The sequence below is a fragment of the Hemiscyllium ocellatum genome, chromosome 20, assembly GCF_020745735.1.
Source record: "Hemiscyllium ocellatum isolate sHemOce1 chromosome 20, sHemOce1.pat.X.cur, whole genome shotgun sequence".
NCBI lineage: Eukaryota > Metazoa > Chordata > Chondrichthyes > Orectolobiformes > Hemiscylliidae > Hemiscyllium > Hemiscyllium ocellatum.
Window position 1 is genome coordinate 26,963,256 of NC_083420.1, and position 17,541 is coordinate 26,980,796.

The 17,541-nt window shown below is 40.5% G+C and overlaps 1 protein-coding gene across 4 annotated transcripts in view; it reads left to right on the forward strand.

The window, feature by feature from the left end:
• anks3 (ankyrin repeat and sterile alpha motif domain containing 3) overlaps positions 1 to 17,541 on the forward strand; it is a 35,191-nt gene that overhangs the window by 5,045 nt on the left and 12,605 nt on the right. For 3 of the 4 annotated variants that reach the window (XM_060840685.1, XM_060840684.1, XM_060840686.1), the window contains exons 2-12: positions 2,386 to 2,573; positions 3,248 to 3,446; positions 4,145 to 4,266; positions 5,077 to 5,158; positions 10,567 to 10,702; positions 13,048 to 13,218; positions 14,054 to 14,179; positions 14,903 to 15,021; positions 15,656 to 15,820; positions 16,247 to 16,371; positions 16,574 to 16,715. In XM_060840685.1, the coding sequence (XP_060696668.1) occupies positions 2,404 to 2,573; positions 3,248 to 3,446; positions 4,145 to 4,266; positions 5,077 to 5,158; positions 10,567 to 10,702; positions 13,048 to 13,218; positions 14,054 to 14,179; positions 14,903 to 15,021; positions 15,656 to 15,820; positions 16,247 to 16,371; positions 16,574 to 16,715 (1,557 nt within the window). In that variant the 5' untranslated portion in view covers positions 2,386 to 2,403. The remainder of the gene's footprint in view (positions 1 to 2,385; positions 2,574 to 3,247; positions 3,447 to 4,144; positions 4,267 to 5,076; positions 5,159 to 10,566; positions 10,703 to 13,047; positions 13,219 to 14,053; positions 14,180 to 14,902; positions 15,022 to 15,655; positions 15,821 to 16,246; positions 16,372 to 16,573; positions 16,716 to 17,541) is intronic. The other variant, XM_060840687.1, reaches the window with a different exon arrangement.

Sequence of the window (17,541 nt, forward strand, 5' to 3'; positions counted from 1 at the left end):
TCTTTATAACTCAAACCTTCCATACCTGGCAACATCCTGGTAAATCTCTCCTGAACCCTCTCCAGCTTGAGGATTTCCTTCCTATAATTGGACAGTATTTCAGAAGAGACCACTTCTATGTCTTGTACAACCTCAACAACTCCTTTATGCAAAAGACTGAGCAATGAAGCCAAGCATGCTAAACACATTTTTAACCACCCTATCTACATGTGGTGCAAATTTCAAAAAATTACCTGTACCCCTAGATCCTTCTGTTCTATATTCTACCCAAGGCCCTACCATTCATTGTATAAGCCCTACCCTTGTTTGTTGTACCAAAATGCAATACCTCATTTATCCAGATTGAACTCCATTTGCCATTTTTTAGCTCATTTGATCAAGATCCCTTTGTAATCTTGGAAAACCTTCTTCACTGTCTACTATACCACTAACTTTGGTCTTATACACAAACACTAATCATGCCTTATATGTTCTGACCCAAATCATTTATATAAATGAGGACCCAGAACCAATCCCTGTGGAACACCACTGGTCACAGGACCTCCAGTCCCAAAAGCAACCTTCCATCATTACTCTCTGTCTCCTGCTGTTAAGCAAATTATGTATTCAATTGGCAAGTTCACACTGAATCCCATGCGACCTAACTTTACGAATTACTCAACTGTGCAGAACCTTGTCAAAGGCTTTACTAAAATCGAAATAAACGATGTCTACTTCTCTGTCATCATTGACCTTTTTGGTAACTTCTTCAAAACACTTAATCAATATTTGCCTCTCTAAATGTCTATAAATCCTATCTTTTATAATAATTTCCAACAATTTACCCACAACCAAAGTCAGACTCACAGGCCTATAGTTCTCTGGTTTCTCCTTGCAACCTCTCCTAAACAAAGGTACAACATTAGTCACCCTCCAGTCATCAGGCACCTCACCTGTAATTTTAGATGCAAATATTTCTGCAAGGGGTCTCACAATTTCCTCCCTCCCCACAAAATTCTGGGATACATTAAGTGCGGTCCAGAGATTTATCCACTTTTATATTCTTTAAGACTTCCTGAACTTCCTCTTTTGTAATGTGAACGATCTTTAAAACAACAACGTTTATTTCTCTATTCTCTACACTCCATTTCTTTCTCCACCGTAAAAACTGATACAAAATATTCATTTAGTACCTCTCCCATCTCCTGGGATTCAACACGCATATGACCTCCTTGATCTTTAAGACGCCCTACCCTCTTGCTCTTAACGTATTTGTAGAATTTGTTTGGATTATCCTTAATCTTATCTGCCAATGCTATCTTATATCCCCTCTTTGCCTTCATGATTTCTTTCTTAAGAATGCCCCATACTCTTGATATTGATTAAGAGATTCAATTGTACCAGGCTGTCTATATCTAAAATAAGATTTTCTTTTATTCTTGACTAGAACCTCAATATCTTTATTCATCCATTGCTCCTTAATCTTACCAGCCTTACCCTTCACTCCAAAGGAACAAAATGCCTCTGAACTCTCATCATCACAACCTCCCGCTTATCAGGCATATTTTACCTGCAAACAGTCTACTCCCATCTGAAAGTTCTTGTCTCATGCCATTTAACTCCAGTTAAAAATTTTAGGTTTTATGGAAGACTTATACTTTCCCCTAACCGTTTTGAAACTAGTAGAATTATGATCGCTAAACCCAAAGTGTTCTCCTACTTTACTGTCAGCCACCTGCCCTGCCTTATTGCCCAAAAGAAGGTCTAGCTTTGCTCCTTTTTTAGTAAGAGCATCCACACATTGATAAAGAAAATTTTCTTGAACACATTTGACAAATTCTTCACTATCCAAACTTTTAACACTATGGTAACCCAGCTAATGTTTGAAAAATTAAAATCTCCCATTATTACAACCTTATTATGCTTACATATATCTGAGATCTCCCCATATACTTGTTTCTCATTTTCCCTCTTACTGTTGGAGGTCTGTAGTACAATAGAAGGGATCTTTCTTTTCTTGTTTGTAATTTCTACCCATACATTTTCACTGAACACATTTTCAGAAATATCTTCCCTAGTTACAGCAGTAATGCCTTCCTCAAAAACATCCCCCTCACCCTTCAAAACTTTTCTTGCCTCCTTTTCTATCCTTCCTATAGCATCTAAATATCGTTGGAGATGCAACATGACTCAATTGAGGTTTAGGCATGAGCTGACCTTGTTTTTCTGAATAGACCGTCTGTATAGTCTCCAATGTGACCAGTACCTGAGCGCAATAACTGCCCCCACAGATACTGATCATACTAACCTACCCTGGCTTAACAGGGATGAACTGACTGAGAATTCTCACACCATTGCCTATGTCAGATGAAGGAAGTGTTGTGATGATCTGATCTTTCTGTACAGGAAGGAAATTAGAGCAGTATGTCCGAGCTGAGTGATGAGTCAAGTGAGACAGAGCTTTTGAATCGCAGCCTGTCCATGTGGCATGGCTTTGAGCAGCTAGTTGGCTGTGAGGACCTGGATGTCCCATTAGACCTTCACACGGCCTCATCAATTGGACAATATGATGTGGTGAAACAATGCATCCAGAGGTAAGAGCACAAGGACTGTTAGCTGCCAGTCGGACCCAACGTGCAGGGAAAATATTTTAGTGAATATAATCCACTTTATTTAAAGATGTGAATTCTTCCAAATCGGCCTTTACTCCACTTATAGAGATTATTAAACTATTCCCTTTATGAATCTTCATGTATTATTACAGCAAGTGTTTCCATACCTGAGTGTCATCAATTGATATTCCAAATCACTTCAGTTCAAAAATGTTTGTAGGGACTGGAACTTATTATCTTGCATTTGTAGCAGTTTTTGAGAGGACCCATGGGCTGAGGGAGTCTTCAGTGACCAGATCTATGTTTGTGTGTTTTTATGTACTTGCAGCCATTTGTGTGGGGAGGGAGGAAGGATCTGGCTCAGGGGTGTGTGTGTGTTTGTGTGTCAGTCAGAGGGTGCCTTTGTGTATGTGGATCTGGCTCAGAGGGATTCTTTGTGTGTAATTCTGGGTCTTCGTGTGTGTGTATGTTTGTGTATCTGGCTGAGCGTGGGGAGGGTGTGTGTGTTTGAATCTGGCTTGGGAGTATGTAGATCTAGGTCTGGATCAGTGGTATTGTGTGTATCCGTTCATGTGAATTTAGGTAAGTGTAAGACTGGATGAGTGTGTGGGAAATGTACTGTAAAGATGGAATGATTCATTATTTGCCTTGTTTAGTGGAAAAATAAACCCAAATCAGAAGAACCGAGGAGGCTGGACACCTTTAATGTATGCATCATATATTGGTCATGATACCGTTGTTCATCTCTTGCTGGAGGCAGGAGTGGATGTCAACATGACAACAGAGAAAGGGCAGAGTGCACTGATGTTGGCAGCGAGCTGTGGCAATGAGAGCATTGCCTACTTCTTGCTTCAGGTCAGTATGTTTTGGGCTTAGTGATTGTGCAGTGTGGTCTGGGGAAGTCATAGCTCTTGTTTGGGTTTTGGAAACAGTGATGGAGATGAGGTAGAACAAACTAGGCAACAGAACATCTGGGGAATGTGATGAATGGGATTGAATTGGTGCAGAGACATAAAAAGGAAACTGACTATAACACTTGTCACTGATAGTTGAGCCAATGTAGCAAGGCAATAGAACTGGGATGCTTGGATATGTAGCCACAACAGATGTATATGGCTCCACACTAATTATACTGAGGAAGAATAATGTACGGGGCAGCTCTCATTTAACATAATGGTTACGTCCTGATCATTGGTATATTTTTCAGAGAGAACTACTGCAAGACATCTGAGCTATTGTAAAGAAAGGAGCTATTAGGGAAGACCGAAAACTACAATGAAGAGAGAACGTAGTTTGCAGGATATTGTTTGGGATGTTCGTATCGAATGGGAAGTTTAAGGCATATCATTGCAAAAGTTTGATACAAACTAAGCTGCAGAATCAGATGTCAAAACTGGGCTTCAGTGGAAGGTTTGGGATACTTGAGTGACTAAGGTTCGGTTGGAGGGTTAGGGCACTGGCTTCAATATGTTGGAGGGATGTACTTACCTGGAACTGTTAAGACACAAGAGGTCTGAGATTTGATGAGCTGAATTACCTCTTCTTTCAAGCAGCAAGGGGCTGAACTGGAATTGAAGGATCACAGAGGCTGGACTGCACTGTTCCACTGCACGAGCACAGGACACCAGCAAATGGTGAAGTTTCTTCTGGATAATGGTGCTGATGCAAATCTGAAGTAAGATACAGGGTCGATACAGTTTGCACGTCCTGTATTCTGAGAGCTTACCCTTTGTTCAATGTTACATTCATTGCTCACACAAATACAATATTAAACATTTGCTAATGCACAACAGGCCGACCCATATTTAGATGGCTGATAATGTACAAGGTTGAAACTTTTCATCTGACCTGCCAACTTTATCTCTACCTAAAACATTAATCTAGAAATGCAATGGTGTCCGTGCTAACTTCCTACAATCTTTAATACTCTATTCTGTCTGAAGTAACATATCCGATTCTAAAATTTCTAAAATCTGCTTCCAACACACTGTGTGACTAAGTTCCACATTCTGTTCATCCTCGAGGTAAACAAATTTTTTTACCTACTTTAACTTTCTGAAATGACCTTCAATTTTTGTCTTTCGATATCATCTCACTAGTCAATTGAAACACTCACTTATTATTAGTTCAATCAAAATCTTCCATGTACTTGAGTATTTGTCATCACTTGACCTGCTCAGATTTAGAAAGACCAATAATTATCCCAAAACTTGACAGCTATCTCCAAACAAAATGTCTATAATGTGGACCTTATATATGAAGTTTTGCCTTGTCACTGCAGAATCTTTTACTGTTATCTCACTCTCAACGCACTTTTCCAATATGTTTCCACTGCTGCTGTCCAGCATATTCTCACATCTATTTCCTCCACTGCAGAACCTACCTATACAATTTATTGTGCTCTCATATAACACAGATATCTCTTTAAAAGTTGCTAATACTCCCTCTCCAGTAACTGAGATAACATTGCTATTTTCTGTTTTAGAGAGCCTGTGTATGGATTTACACCTCTGATGGAAGCTGCTGCCTCTGGTCATGAGATCATAGTCCAATACCTCTTGAACCATGTATGTGTCTCTCACTTCTCATCTTGTCTTGTGTTGCACAAAGAGCTTCGAGTTGGGGCAGATTGGTAGAAGCGTTAGTTGGTTGAACTAACTTTTCTTTTACATATCTTTTGATGTTCGATATTGTGATTGCATTGTGTGATTATTATCCTTAGCGCAGATCGGATTCACTTCTGATTAGTCTGACAAGTGCTGCTATAATTAGTGTGGGCAGCTGTTTCCTGAAGAGGACAGAGGCAGCAGTCAGACCTGGGCTGTGCTGTATTAGCTGGCAATATGCTGGGCTATGGGCAAGGGTTTTTGCATCTTTCTTGTGAGATGAATATCATGTGTTTATGTCCAACCATAATTGTCATTGAGAAAGTGGAGGTTAATTGCTTTTTTTCAACTGTTACGGCCCATCTGGTGTCAGCTACAGTCTCAGGAACGGTGTCCAGGGTTTTGACCCAGTAGCAGGATACTGAGTGACTTGGAGGGGAAATTGCAGGTGGTGATGTTCCCATTCATTTTATCCCTTTGTCCTTCTAGAGATAGTGTGTCTTGCAGATGTTCTACACGACTGCCATAGTGTATTTAGTGATGGAGTGAGTGAATGTTCTAGACAATAGATGGGCCGTCGATCAAGCAAAATGGTTTGTCTTGGATTGTGCCAAGCTTTTTGAGTGTTTTTATATCTGCACTCATGCAGGCATATGGAAAGAATGCCATCTTTCTTCTGACTTGTGCGTTATAAATAGATCTTCGACAAATACAAGAGTTGAATACTGACTGCAGCATTTCAATCTGTGATATGTTCTTCGAGCACAGTATTTATGTTGCTCATCCAGTTCAGTTTCTGGTCATCAGTAATCTCAAAATGCTGATAGGTCATTCTGTGTTGACAAAACCAATTATATTATAAATTCTCTTATTGTGGGGAGAATCACCAGCCTTGGAGTCAGAGTCGGGGTTCAACGACAGAGTTTATTGTATAAGGAAGTACCGGAGCTCCGGGGAGAGAAAGATACTTAACAGCACAATGGTCAGCTGTGATTCTTCTCTCAACCTGGAGCACATGTCAAGATACTTTTATACATTTTGTGATATAATAGATCAGTGATGAGGTTATTGGCTCTGCAACATAGTTTGTTTGTTGTAAACATTGCAGAATTGTTGATAGTTTTGATGCAGCCATTGTCAGTTCCGGCACAGCCTTTGTTAATTTCAGCATGGTCATTGTCAGTTTCAGTGCAGACATTGTCAGTTTCAATGTCTGCATGGAAGTCTGTTGCTGTAGTAATGGATGCTAATTGCTCTTCCTGAGAAGGATGATTACTGCATCCATGGCTATGAGCACTTTGTATTGAGTTCATACCAAACGGTTAGCATTTCTATCAAAGATGTTGGCTGGACGCAGGCACTTCGGTGGGCAGTATACGTTACTCATGTGTATTCTCTCCACCACCCGCCTTAAACTAATCAACTAGGTTGTGAGTGCATTGCGCTGGCACTCTAGTGCCCCCAGAAAGGGTCTGTGTTTGCTTTGTTGTCTCTCTCCATATTGTGGTCCGGCGACCATCTTGCATGTCAAGTGGCCAATTTATGGTTCAGCGGCCATCTTGTATGTCCCTGTGCCATCTCACACTTCACTCTTTTCTTGCACATGGTCATTTTCTGGCACTTGAATGGCATGAGTGTTACTTGTCAGTTATGACCATACAAACAAGAGTAGGCTGCTCAGCCCTTTGAGCCTGCTCTGCCATTTATTAAAATCATGGCTGATCTGATATTTCTATATTTCTGCATACCCCTGATAAATAAAAACATAGAAAATAGGAGCAGGAATAGACCATTAAGACCTTAGCACCTGCTCCGCCATTCCTGATCATCCATGATAAGGGATTACCCATTTAAAACAGCTGAGGGAAAAAAATTCTGTTGGAGGATTGTGAGTCTTCCTGAAAAGGTATTAGATATAGAATCTTTAAATATTTTAGTACAGAAGTAGATAGACTCTTGATCACCAAGGGGATAAAAGATTGAAGAGTCAAAGGATATGGGGTAGGCCACTTAGGACCGAGATGAGGAGAAATGTTTTCATCAAGAGAGTCATGAGCCCGTGGAATTCTCTCCCAAAGAAAGCAGTTGATCCCAAAACGTTGAATATTTTCAAGAAGGATATAGTTATAGAATTATAGAGTCATGGAGATGTACAGCATGGAAACAGACCCTTCGGTCCAACCTGTCCGTGCCGACCAGATATCCCAACCCAATTTAGTCCCACCTGCCAGCACCCGGCCCATATCTCTCCAAACCCTTCCTACTCATATACCCATCCAAATGCCTCTTAAATGTTGCAATTGTACTAGCCTCCACCACTTCCTCCGGCAGCTCATTCCATACACATACCACCTTCTGCATGTAAAAGTTGCCCCTTAGGTCTCTTTTATATGTTTTCCCTCTCACCCTAAACCAATGTCCTTTAGTTCTGGACTCCCCAACCCCTTTAGGGCTAAAAGGATGAAAGGGTATTGGGAGAAAACAGTTACAGGTCAAATGATCAACCACGATCCTACTGAATGGTGAAGCTGGCTCAAAGGGCTGAATGGCTAACTCCGCTTATTTTCTACGTTTCTAAATTTTTGTTGAGTAGGCAGTGCTTGATCACATCGTCCCTGATACTTTCCATCACTTTGCTGATAACTTAAAGTAGAGTGATGCAGTGGTAAATGACTGGATTAGATTTACCTTTCTTTTTTATAGACTGCAAATTAGATTCCCTCCAGTATGGAAACAGGCCTTTCGGCCCAACAACTCCACACCGACCTTTCAAAGAGTAACCCACCCAGACTCATTTCCCTACCCTATATTTACCCCTGACTAATGCACCTAACACTGTGGGCAATTTCGCATGGCCAACTTACCAGACACGCACATCTTAGGATTGTGGGAGGAAACACATGCAGACATGGGGAGAATGTGCAAATTCCACATAGACAGTGGCCCTCGGCTGGAATTGAACCCAGGTCCATGGGGCTGTGAGGCAACAGTGCTAACCACTGAATCACTGTGCCGCTCATATTCTTGGGCAGTATTCCATTTCGTCTACTAGATGTGTTGTAGCAGTAATGCAGTTTGGTTAGGTGTGTGGCTGGTTATGAAACACAGGACTTGAGCATTACTGGCAGGATATTGTCAGGGGTCATAGTTTCTTCATTGTCTTATACCTTCAGTCATTGCTTAACATCAAATGGAGTGAACTGTACTAACTAACACTGCATTTGTAATGCTAGGTCTCTAAAAAAGTAACTGAGATGGCTCATCCATTTGGCGATTCTGGGTAAAGATGGTTGTAAATGCTTCAGCCTTATCTTTTGTTCTGATATGCTGGGTTCTCCCAACATTGAGGATCGGGATAATTGCAAAGCGTCCAATTGTTTAATTGACCACCATCATTCATGGCTGGATGTGGCAGGATTACAGAACATCGATTTGGTTTGTTGGTTGTGAAATTGCTTAATGTTATCTGTCGCCTACTGCTTCTACTGTTTGGCAAACAAGTAAAGGTACTGTTGCTATAGTGCTACCGGACCAAAGAGCTGCTCTTTCAGTAGAGAGAAACAACAGTTGGTAGTTTAACCTGAGGGTCACCATGCCTCAAACAAAGAGAGACATTGAGGAATTGAGTCCTTCAGGGTGATCTTTGCTGGTGCAGAAATCAAACCCAAGCTATTGGCATCACTCTGCATTGCAAACCAGCTATCTAGCCAAATGGGTTAACTGAGCAGTCCTGTGTTGTACATTCACTAGGTTGACATTAGGTACATGAGCTGTTGCCTCTGCAAACTCTCCTTTACTCTATATTAAACAAGAGTTGATTACTCGCTTTCATGGTTTTGGTAGATTGAGGGATATGCTGGAGGTTGACATTACAGACTGTGGTTGAATGCAGTTGTTTTGAAGATAACCTTTAGTGTCTCATGGATACCCACTTGTTAGAGTTGCTAGATTCATTGTAAATCAATTTAAGTTATCACAACAGGATGGAGAGTATCCTCAGTGTGAAAATGGGACTTCAGTGTGGCAGGTATATCCTACAGGACCCAGCCAGCTCAGTCAGTAGTGATGCTGTATTGACGTCCCCACCTAGATTACATTTTAGTCCTTATCACCCTTGGTACTTTTTCGAAGGAGAGGTACTGATTCATCACCTGAAGAAGGGCAGTAGATGGTACGAAGTTCCCTTGCCTCCAAATTCGAACTGATGTCATGGGAATTCAAAGGGTCCAGAGTTGATGTTGAAAACTCCCGGGGAGTTTTGGCCATGTCTGGGATGGCCATGTCTGGGACTTTGGCTGTAATGTATGATTCGCTTAAGTCATGCTATTACTTGACCAGATACCTCTCCCAATTTTGGCACAGGCTCCTGAGATATTTTTAAGGAGAACATTTTACAGGGTCAGTAGGACTAGTAGTGCCATTTCTAGTGCATAGGTTGGTGCAAAGTGGTCTGTCTAATTTTATTCCTTTTTGACTTTGCTGTGATGGTTTGAGAGGGCTAAATTTTTTTTAGTTCATTCATGAGATGTGGACATCACTGGCCAGGCTAGTATCATTACCCATCCCTAACTGCCCAGAGGGCATTTGAGTGTCAACCACATTGCTGTAAGTCTGAAGTCACATGTAGGCCAGACATTGAACAGGTTAGGATGGCAGATTTCCTTTTCTAAAGGACATTAGTGAGCCAAATGGATTTCTTCTGACAAATAGTAAATCAGACAATTATATGGTTATTATTAGATTCTTAATCCAGATTCTTAAAAAAAATTAAACTCAAATTCAATGGGTCTCTGGCTTAATAGTCTCCCTGATTTAGCTATCAATCAAATAAAAATAACCCACTGCAGATGCTTGAAATCTGAAATAAAAACTGAAAATGCTGGAGACATAGTACCACAGAAGATTCACTGGACTTACACTTGAAATGTAAACTCCTTCTCTGTCTACAGTTGCTGACAGAAAATATTGGAGAATCTGGCAAAACTGTTTTTATAACAATCAGCCAAATTTCTGTTGGTCTGGCCTATATGCGATTTCGGACCACAACAACAGTAAACTCCCTTTGCTAAATACTTTCTCAAACCAGGTGGGCCTTTATGCTAGGATAACTGATGGTGATCAGTATTGCCTGAAAATTGTTTCAGTGCATGGACCTCCAAGGTCTGTGCGTAGCACTGACTTGTGAAATCAGAACTTATTATGTTTGCACACCAATTGGTATCAATTCATTTAATTTAAATTTCACCAAATACTGTTGTGGAATTTGAAACTGTGTCCAGAGCATTAATCCTGGCCTTTGCATTACTAGGCCATCACCACTAGTTCCAGTAACTCCAATAATGAAACATGTTTTTCTATCTTGAATACAGGATGTCCAGGTTGATGTGAAGGATAAAACTGGGGACACAGCTCGTTCTTTGGCACTAATGTATGGGTATATGAAGATTGCCAGTCTCATTGACCTGCATACAGCCCCAGTATCTAAATCAGTCCGGAGGGACACAGGTAGATGTGCTGCTGCTACGTGAGTTTGCGTTTTTTTTGTGTAAAATCTGGGTTTGTTTCCACACAAAGGCCAGCGCGTTGCCCTCAGCAGCAAGCCTGATCCAGATAGGTAGAAAAGTAAACTGAAGAAGACATGAGGCTAGAAATGAGTATAGATGAGGGTGTGTGCAAACATATGGCAACCGGTCTGAAATGTAACAAAATATGACATTGCCCATTTCTGTAAGAAGAATAATGTTACGACATGGGGGTAAACCCCTCTGCTAATTTAAACCCGACACACAGAGAAGCTCACCTCGCACCGTAATCCAATAAGTTTCGAGAGGCAAAGAACTATCCCAGAGGTCACTAAAAATTAACAATTTTATTCTTTAAATCCAACAGCGAATATTAAAACCAACAACTATTTACAACTCCTTTCTCTTAAACCTATCTTTTACCTCCCACTCTACAATACTGGTCCAATAAAAAAATTCCTATTAAGATTTACAAAAAAGAAATCACGATTCAAAACCCAGTCAGCTTTGTTGATTCTCCTTTGTAGATTTTCTTCTGTATATTTTCTCCAGGTTGATTTTGATATTCTGCTGCACTAACTTCTTATGGACAGGTACCTTTCAGAGAGCTCTTTAGCTAGAATTCTATATTTGTGGATGTCCTTGGCAGATAGTTTTTTAACTGTTCAAAATGTCCGGTTTTATACCCCAAAACATCTGATCATTTCATTGGTTTTAATACTAAATTAAAATTTGATTGGATTTTGGTATCTTGGGGCATAATTTAAACTGATTAACCAAATTTGAATTTGTTTTTATTTCATGACAACTCAGCTGCAACTATTTGTTTTGTCCAAGTGTTACATTTTTACTTTGTTCAGGACTCTCTGTGCTTTGTCAGTCCTTGCTAGCTTTTCAACTCTCTTAAAGGTATAGTACACACCTATACCTTTATAACAATAACAAAGAAGCAGATTATCTAAATGGGAAGAAATTATAGAGCTCTGAGAGGCAGAGGAATCTGGGTGTCCTAGTGCATATATTACAAAAGGTTAGTATGCAAGTACAGCAAGTATTACGAAAACTAGCAGAATTATATTGCTTACTGAAAGGGGGAATTAAATACAAAAGTAGGGAAAGTATGCTTCAGTTATATAGCACATTGTGGGCTTTGCTTTAGTTTTTTCTATTCTCTCACGGTATGAGGTCATTGCCAGGACATTGTCCTAAAAACTTTGTATTAATTAACCCAAACCAGGACTTTCAGTTGCAACAATCCCCCACCCCGCCACCCTATTCTCACAATTCCTTCTCCTTATGTTCTCATATTTATTGTCTTTTCAGAGACTCTGATGAACCAGATGGAGTTTTAGAACAATTGACAATAGTTAATAAAAACAGAAATTGCTGAGAAAACTCAGTGGATCTGGCAGCATCTGTGGAGGGAAAGCAGGGTTAACATTTCGGGTACAGTAACCCTCCTTCGGAACACAATGTTTTCCTGATTAGCATTATATTAACTCTAGATTTATTAACTGAATTAAAATTTCTGGGATTTGAACTCATGTTCCCAGGACATTAGCCTGAGACTTTGGATTTCTAGGTCAGTGACAATAACAAACATCACCACCTTCCCCTTAAATGGTGAGCATGTGATTGATGTCCTTATTAAAGGAAGTATGTTTCAGAAGCAGCTCAGAGAAGGTTGACCAGTATAATACCTGGAATGGTGAGCTTGTCTTGAGAAAAGGGTGGACGGAATAGGCTTCTATCTATTGGAACTTAGAAGAGCAAGAGTTGACTTGATTGAAACTTTTAAGGTGCTGAGGGTTCTTTATGGGATAGATATGGAAAGAATGTTTTATGAGAGAATCAATAATTGGGGTCACTGTTTAAAAATAAGGGATCACCTGTATAAGATAGAGATGAGGAAGGACATGAGTCTTTGGAATTCTCTTCCTTGAAATCAGTGGAAGTAGAGTCTTCTTTGAATATTCTTAAGCAGATGTAGATAGACTCTTGTTGAGTAAGGGTTAAAAGGTTATTGGGGTTAAGTGGGAGTGTAAAATGATCAAATTGGCTATAATCATATTGAGTTGTGGGGCAGGTGGCTTACTCCTGCTCCTAATTCATATTGTGTGTACTAGAATTTGAACACGTATATTTCAAGGTTGGTCAAGTAATGTCTACATATCACTTTTGGCGACAAAAGAGAGTGGCACAGGGTGACAGAAAGCAATCCAGTCTTATCTTCAATCAGCCAATCACCTGGGTTGCTTGACAGCAAAGTAAGAAGTTGCTGAGCAATGCGTGGAAGAACTGGCATAAAGCTGCTTTATCTCCCTACAGGAATAGACGAAGATTTCAGCTCCTCTGATGAATCCTGTTCATTCCAACCACATCACCCACACAGTCGTCATCCACATTCCCGAAGAAACAAGGGGCCCAGTATTCATGATGGACCACAAGCACTAGCCCACATCACAAGCCATCAAACCAAGAGATGGCCACAGCAGTATGGTATAACCAGTTTTTTTATCTTTAGAAGGGTAGAGAACTATATTGTGAGATGGTTGGTTGTGGCGAATCTTTTGTTTAATGTTTCAACCAAACAATGTTGAAAGTGTTAACTTAGATTTTATGCTGAAGTCTCTGGAATGAGACTGGAATTCATAACTTCCTGACTCTGAGATGAGAGAGAGTGCTATCCAGTAAGCTATGACTAATCTTTGCTTGAGAGGTGCAGAGGGTAAGATTCCTTCTTAACATTGGGTGAGTTTGGGATTAGTAGATTGTATTTTAAAGCAGTAGTTCTTAAAAAGGGGCCAGTAGAGCATTTTTATTGGGCCTTTGAAATAACATGAAAGCACCATGGTCAAGTCTAAGTGAATTGGCAATGGCTAGAGGCCTTTTTCTGTTCTTGTCCTGGGGTCCTGCACTCTTCTTGGGCAACAGTTCTCTCAGATTCCCATTCTTCTTGCTCTGCTGGTGCTTTTTTCATGCTCTTCTCCCCATGTTGCTATCCCCTTTGGGTTTCTGTTAAGTCGAGAAGCAGTGGGAAGCAGGTGCAACCATCTCAATAATACTTATGTATAAATACCTGCTTCCCTGAAAATATTCATACATTCTTTGCATATGGCACTTATATATTCTGACTGTAGTATTTTAGTTTATGTGGACAGGGTCCATGATTACTAATCCATTGGAAAAGGAGTTAGTCAACCAACAAAGTTTGAGAACAACTATTGAGAGGAGAATCCTGTGTTACTCAATCCACAGCAGAAAGTTTTATTTTTTTCCTACTCCATTCTCACATTTCCTTCTCCTTATGTTTTCATATTCGCTGTCTTTTCAGAATCTGTCCCACCACAAGGGTATGTCACATTCAAGAACAACCAGGATGAAGATGAAGAGGATATCCGGAATCGTGATGTCACCTCCCCAATTAATGAGCAGGACATAGAGAGCAACAGCAGTAGAGGTAGGTGCAACTGCTCCCTCTTAGTGTTCACTGGTTTCTGAGGGCCTGGGCTACTTCCTGACAAATGGTTATGTGTGTGTGTGTGTGTGAACAAGCAGAAGTATAAATGTGTGGAAGAAATCATTAGCATGTGATCATAAGCACGTGTGTGATATAGAGCATGATTATGAGTTGAGTGAGTATGTGAATGATTTGTTTGCATGTATCAGTGAGTGTGCGCATGACTCTATAAATGTGTGTGCAAATAACATAGGCATGTGCCTTTGTGAGATGCTGTTATACTTTTACACTTGTGTCTCTGCTTCCAAAGGCTGAACTATGTGACCTAATAGAACAAGACTCTTAAGAGCTCTAAAGGGAGCTTATGGTTACAAATCTTTGATTAAGATCTCTACTTGAACTATTAATCAGCTTTCTCCCATTCTCTTAACCACACTGTCATCTGTGTATCAGTACTGGTTTTACTTTTGCTCTTCTCTGCAAAGTAAGTGACTTCATGGTTCCAAAAATGCTGAAAATTCTTAGTATGCCAGGCAGCATTTGCAGAGAGAGAAGCAAAGTTAACATTTCAGGTCTGTCACCTTTCGTCATCATAGACATTGACCTGAAAAGTTAATTATATCTCTCTTCTTTGATGCTTCCTGACCTGCTGATTATTTTCTATTTTTTATTTCAGATTTTTAGGTTTTCTTAACAATGACTGACAGTCTTTCTCCTCTGTAGAGGAAAATCCTTTCTGTATCACTGATACTGTGACCACTCGCAAGAGCAGCGACAGCAGTGGTGAAGGGCTGGCAAAGCCATTGGGTGTTAGTCGTGAGGGATCCCTGGAGAGTAATGAGGTGAGAGAAGGTGCACAAAGATACTGTCTATTTATGAAGATTTCAGGTTATGTCCAATAAGTGAACATGCGTAAATCCTTTGACAGCCCTGAGTCATTTCCTTCTCAGTTAGGCTTCCAAAATGCTCATGCAAATCACTTATCCAGTGATTCTCATAAAAGGAGAGCAGCATTTGCATTTGGGGATCAGCACTGCCACAAAAGATAAACAGAGGGTATGGAGTAAGTGAGGCCAGCACCAAGTGAGTGTGGAGCAAATAGATGGAAAATGGGTGCTGCACTGGAGAATTTAGGGTTGAATAAGTTGTGAAGTGGAGCATTGGGGCAAGTGAAGGTTACATTTATTGAGGAGGTTGGATTCACAAATAATCTCTCTGGTTTATGTATTTGAATAGGCTGCATGGAGTGCAGCTGAGGCAGCAACATAGTTAAGTGTACAGTTTTAAAGTGTTCTGTCATAAATAATTCTAAGTTTATCTTCTGGAGTTAGTAAAGGGCAGTGGGAGTTGGTGTTCAGGGTGCGGGGCATTGGAATCAGGCTTTTAGGATGTGGGCAGTGGGATCAGATTTCTAATTGGTATATTGACAGCTGTGCTGCTTATAATCTTTATAAATCAGACTTGTGTTTTTTTAAGGATTCGGATCAGTCCAGTAAATCCTCTATCAGGAAACAGAGGATTCGCAGAGGTCATAGCCGGAGCACAGAGAGCACCCACTCAGGAGGCAGTGACATTTACGCAATTCCCAGTTCACAGATACAGATTCCGAATAAGGTGGTGGTGGAATATCAAGGGCCAAAGGTACAATTTGGTCCTTGCTTAAATTAACAGTTGGTAGAGTTGGGCTTTCTTCGGTCCTTTTGTGAGGTCAAAACATCATATAGCGATGCGATGTGTCTTCTATGATTACCTATTAAGTTAACATATAATCACACCTGTTTACAGGTGTTAAGAATGAGACACATATTTTGGAATCCTTTGAGTGTGTTCCACAGTCACCATGGTCCTCTGAACATCTCCTATGGCCACTAGAGTACTGTTATGGCAGTATTACTTAAAACAACCATCAACACAACGATATCTATGCGCGATCAAAACTCAGCCATTCCCTCCCTCATCACTGTGGAATGATCTCAAAAGGTTGGAAGTTCCTTCCCTATGTCTTCTCTTGTTGCACATTATCCCCTTCTTCTCCTGTGTTATTGTTAATGTTCCCTCTGGTTATAGGACTTGCCAGAATTTCTAGAACAGATCGGTTGCTTGAAGTATCTGCACATCCTTGAGGAGCAGGACGTGGACTTGCGAATATTCCTGACTCTGACAGAAGCTGATCTGAAAGAAGTAGGCATTACGTGAGTAGGTGTCACATAAACAGGTAGAGCCAAGGTGCACAGCAAACTGAACTCATTGTATTGTAACTGGTTAGAGAGGGGAGCTAGGAGGGACTGGTGAGGTAACAACAGTTGAGGGGGGTTAAAGTAAGAGAGTGGGAGGTGGGTTGAAGTCAGTGACAAAGCTCCAGCACAGTGTAACTTATTGCTGGTGCCTTTGCAGGTTGTTTGGACCTAAGAGGAAGATGACAGCTGCGATTGCCCGCTGGCACAGTAACGCCCTGCCTCTGAGTAACACCTTAGAACAGGTCTATGCTGACCGTCTGGAGTCAGAAATGCAGGAAATGGCCATTCAACTTCATAAGGTGCAATTTATTCCATGTGACTGAAAGCATTTGAACTGTATCTGCAAGAAATTAATTAATTAGGCATTGATTTTCTGGGGTGAAAACAGCTTAAATTAGATAAAAAGCAAAATTCTGTCTACACTGTTCTTCTAAGGGCAGGTACCTTACAGGTTAAATGCAAAATAAAGCTTTGTTCCCATTAAATATAAATTAAAACTATTCCCATCAAACACTTGCATGGCAGGCATGACAGGTACAAGACTGGCTGGGTACAGAGTAAAATTCACTCTGCGCTGTTGCATCAGGGCAGGTACAGGATAGGTTTCTTACAGGGTAACATTTTGACTGTGATGTCTCATCAACTCTCCTGGACAGGCACAGAAAAGTTTGGGAATAGATTAAAGAATTTCTTCACAGTGTAGTCAAACACTCCCAGGCTGGGTATAGCAGGGATTAGATTTTTAAAACATCTTTCATAGCATGTGGGCATAGCTGGCAGGTCCAGTATTTGTTACCCATCCCCAAAATGCTCTTAACTGAGTGGATAGCTAGACCATTTCAGAGAACAGTTAAGAATCAACAAGAGGGCATTCCAGGTAAGGATGGCAGATATCCTTCCCTAAATAACATTAGTGAATCAATGTTTCTTTTTGCAACAATTGATGATAGTTGTCACAGTTGCCATTACTGAGACTAGATTTCAATTTCTGGTGAATTAATTTAAATTAAATACCATCAGTTGCCACTTCCATTTTTTGGATTATTAGTTCACTGACACTGGATCATCTCACCCCAAAAGATCCCTCCACAATGCTCAGTATTGAGGAGTGTGTGCATATGAACA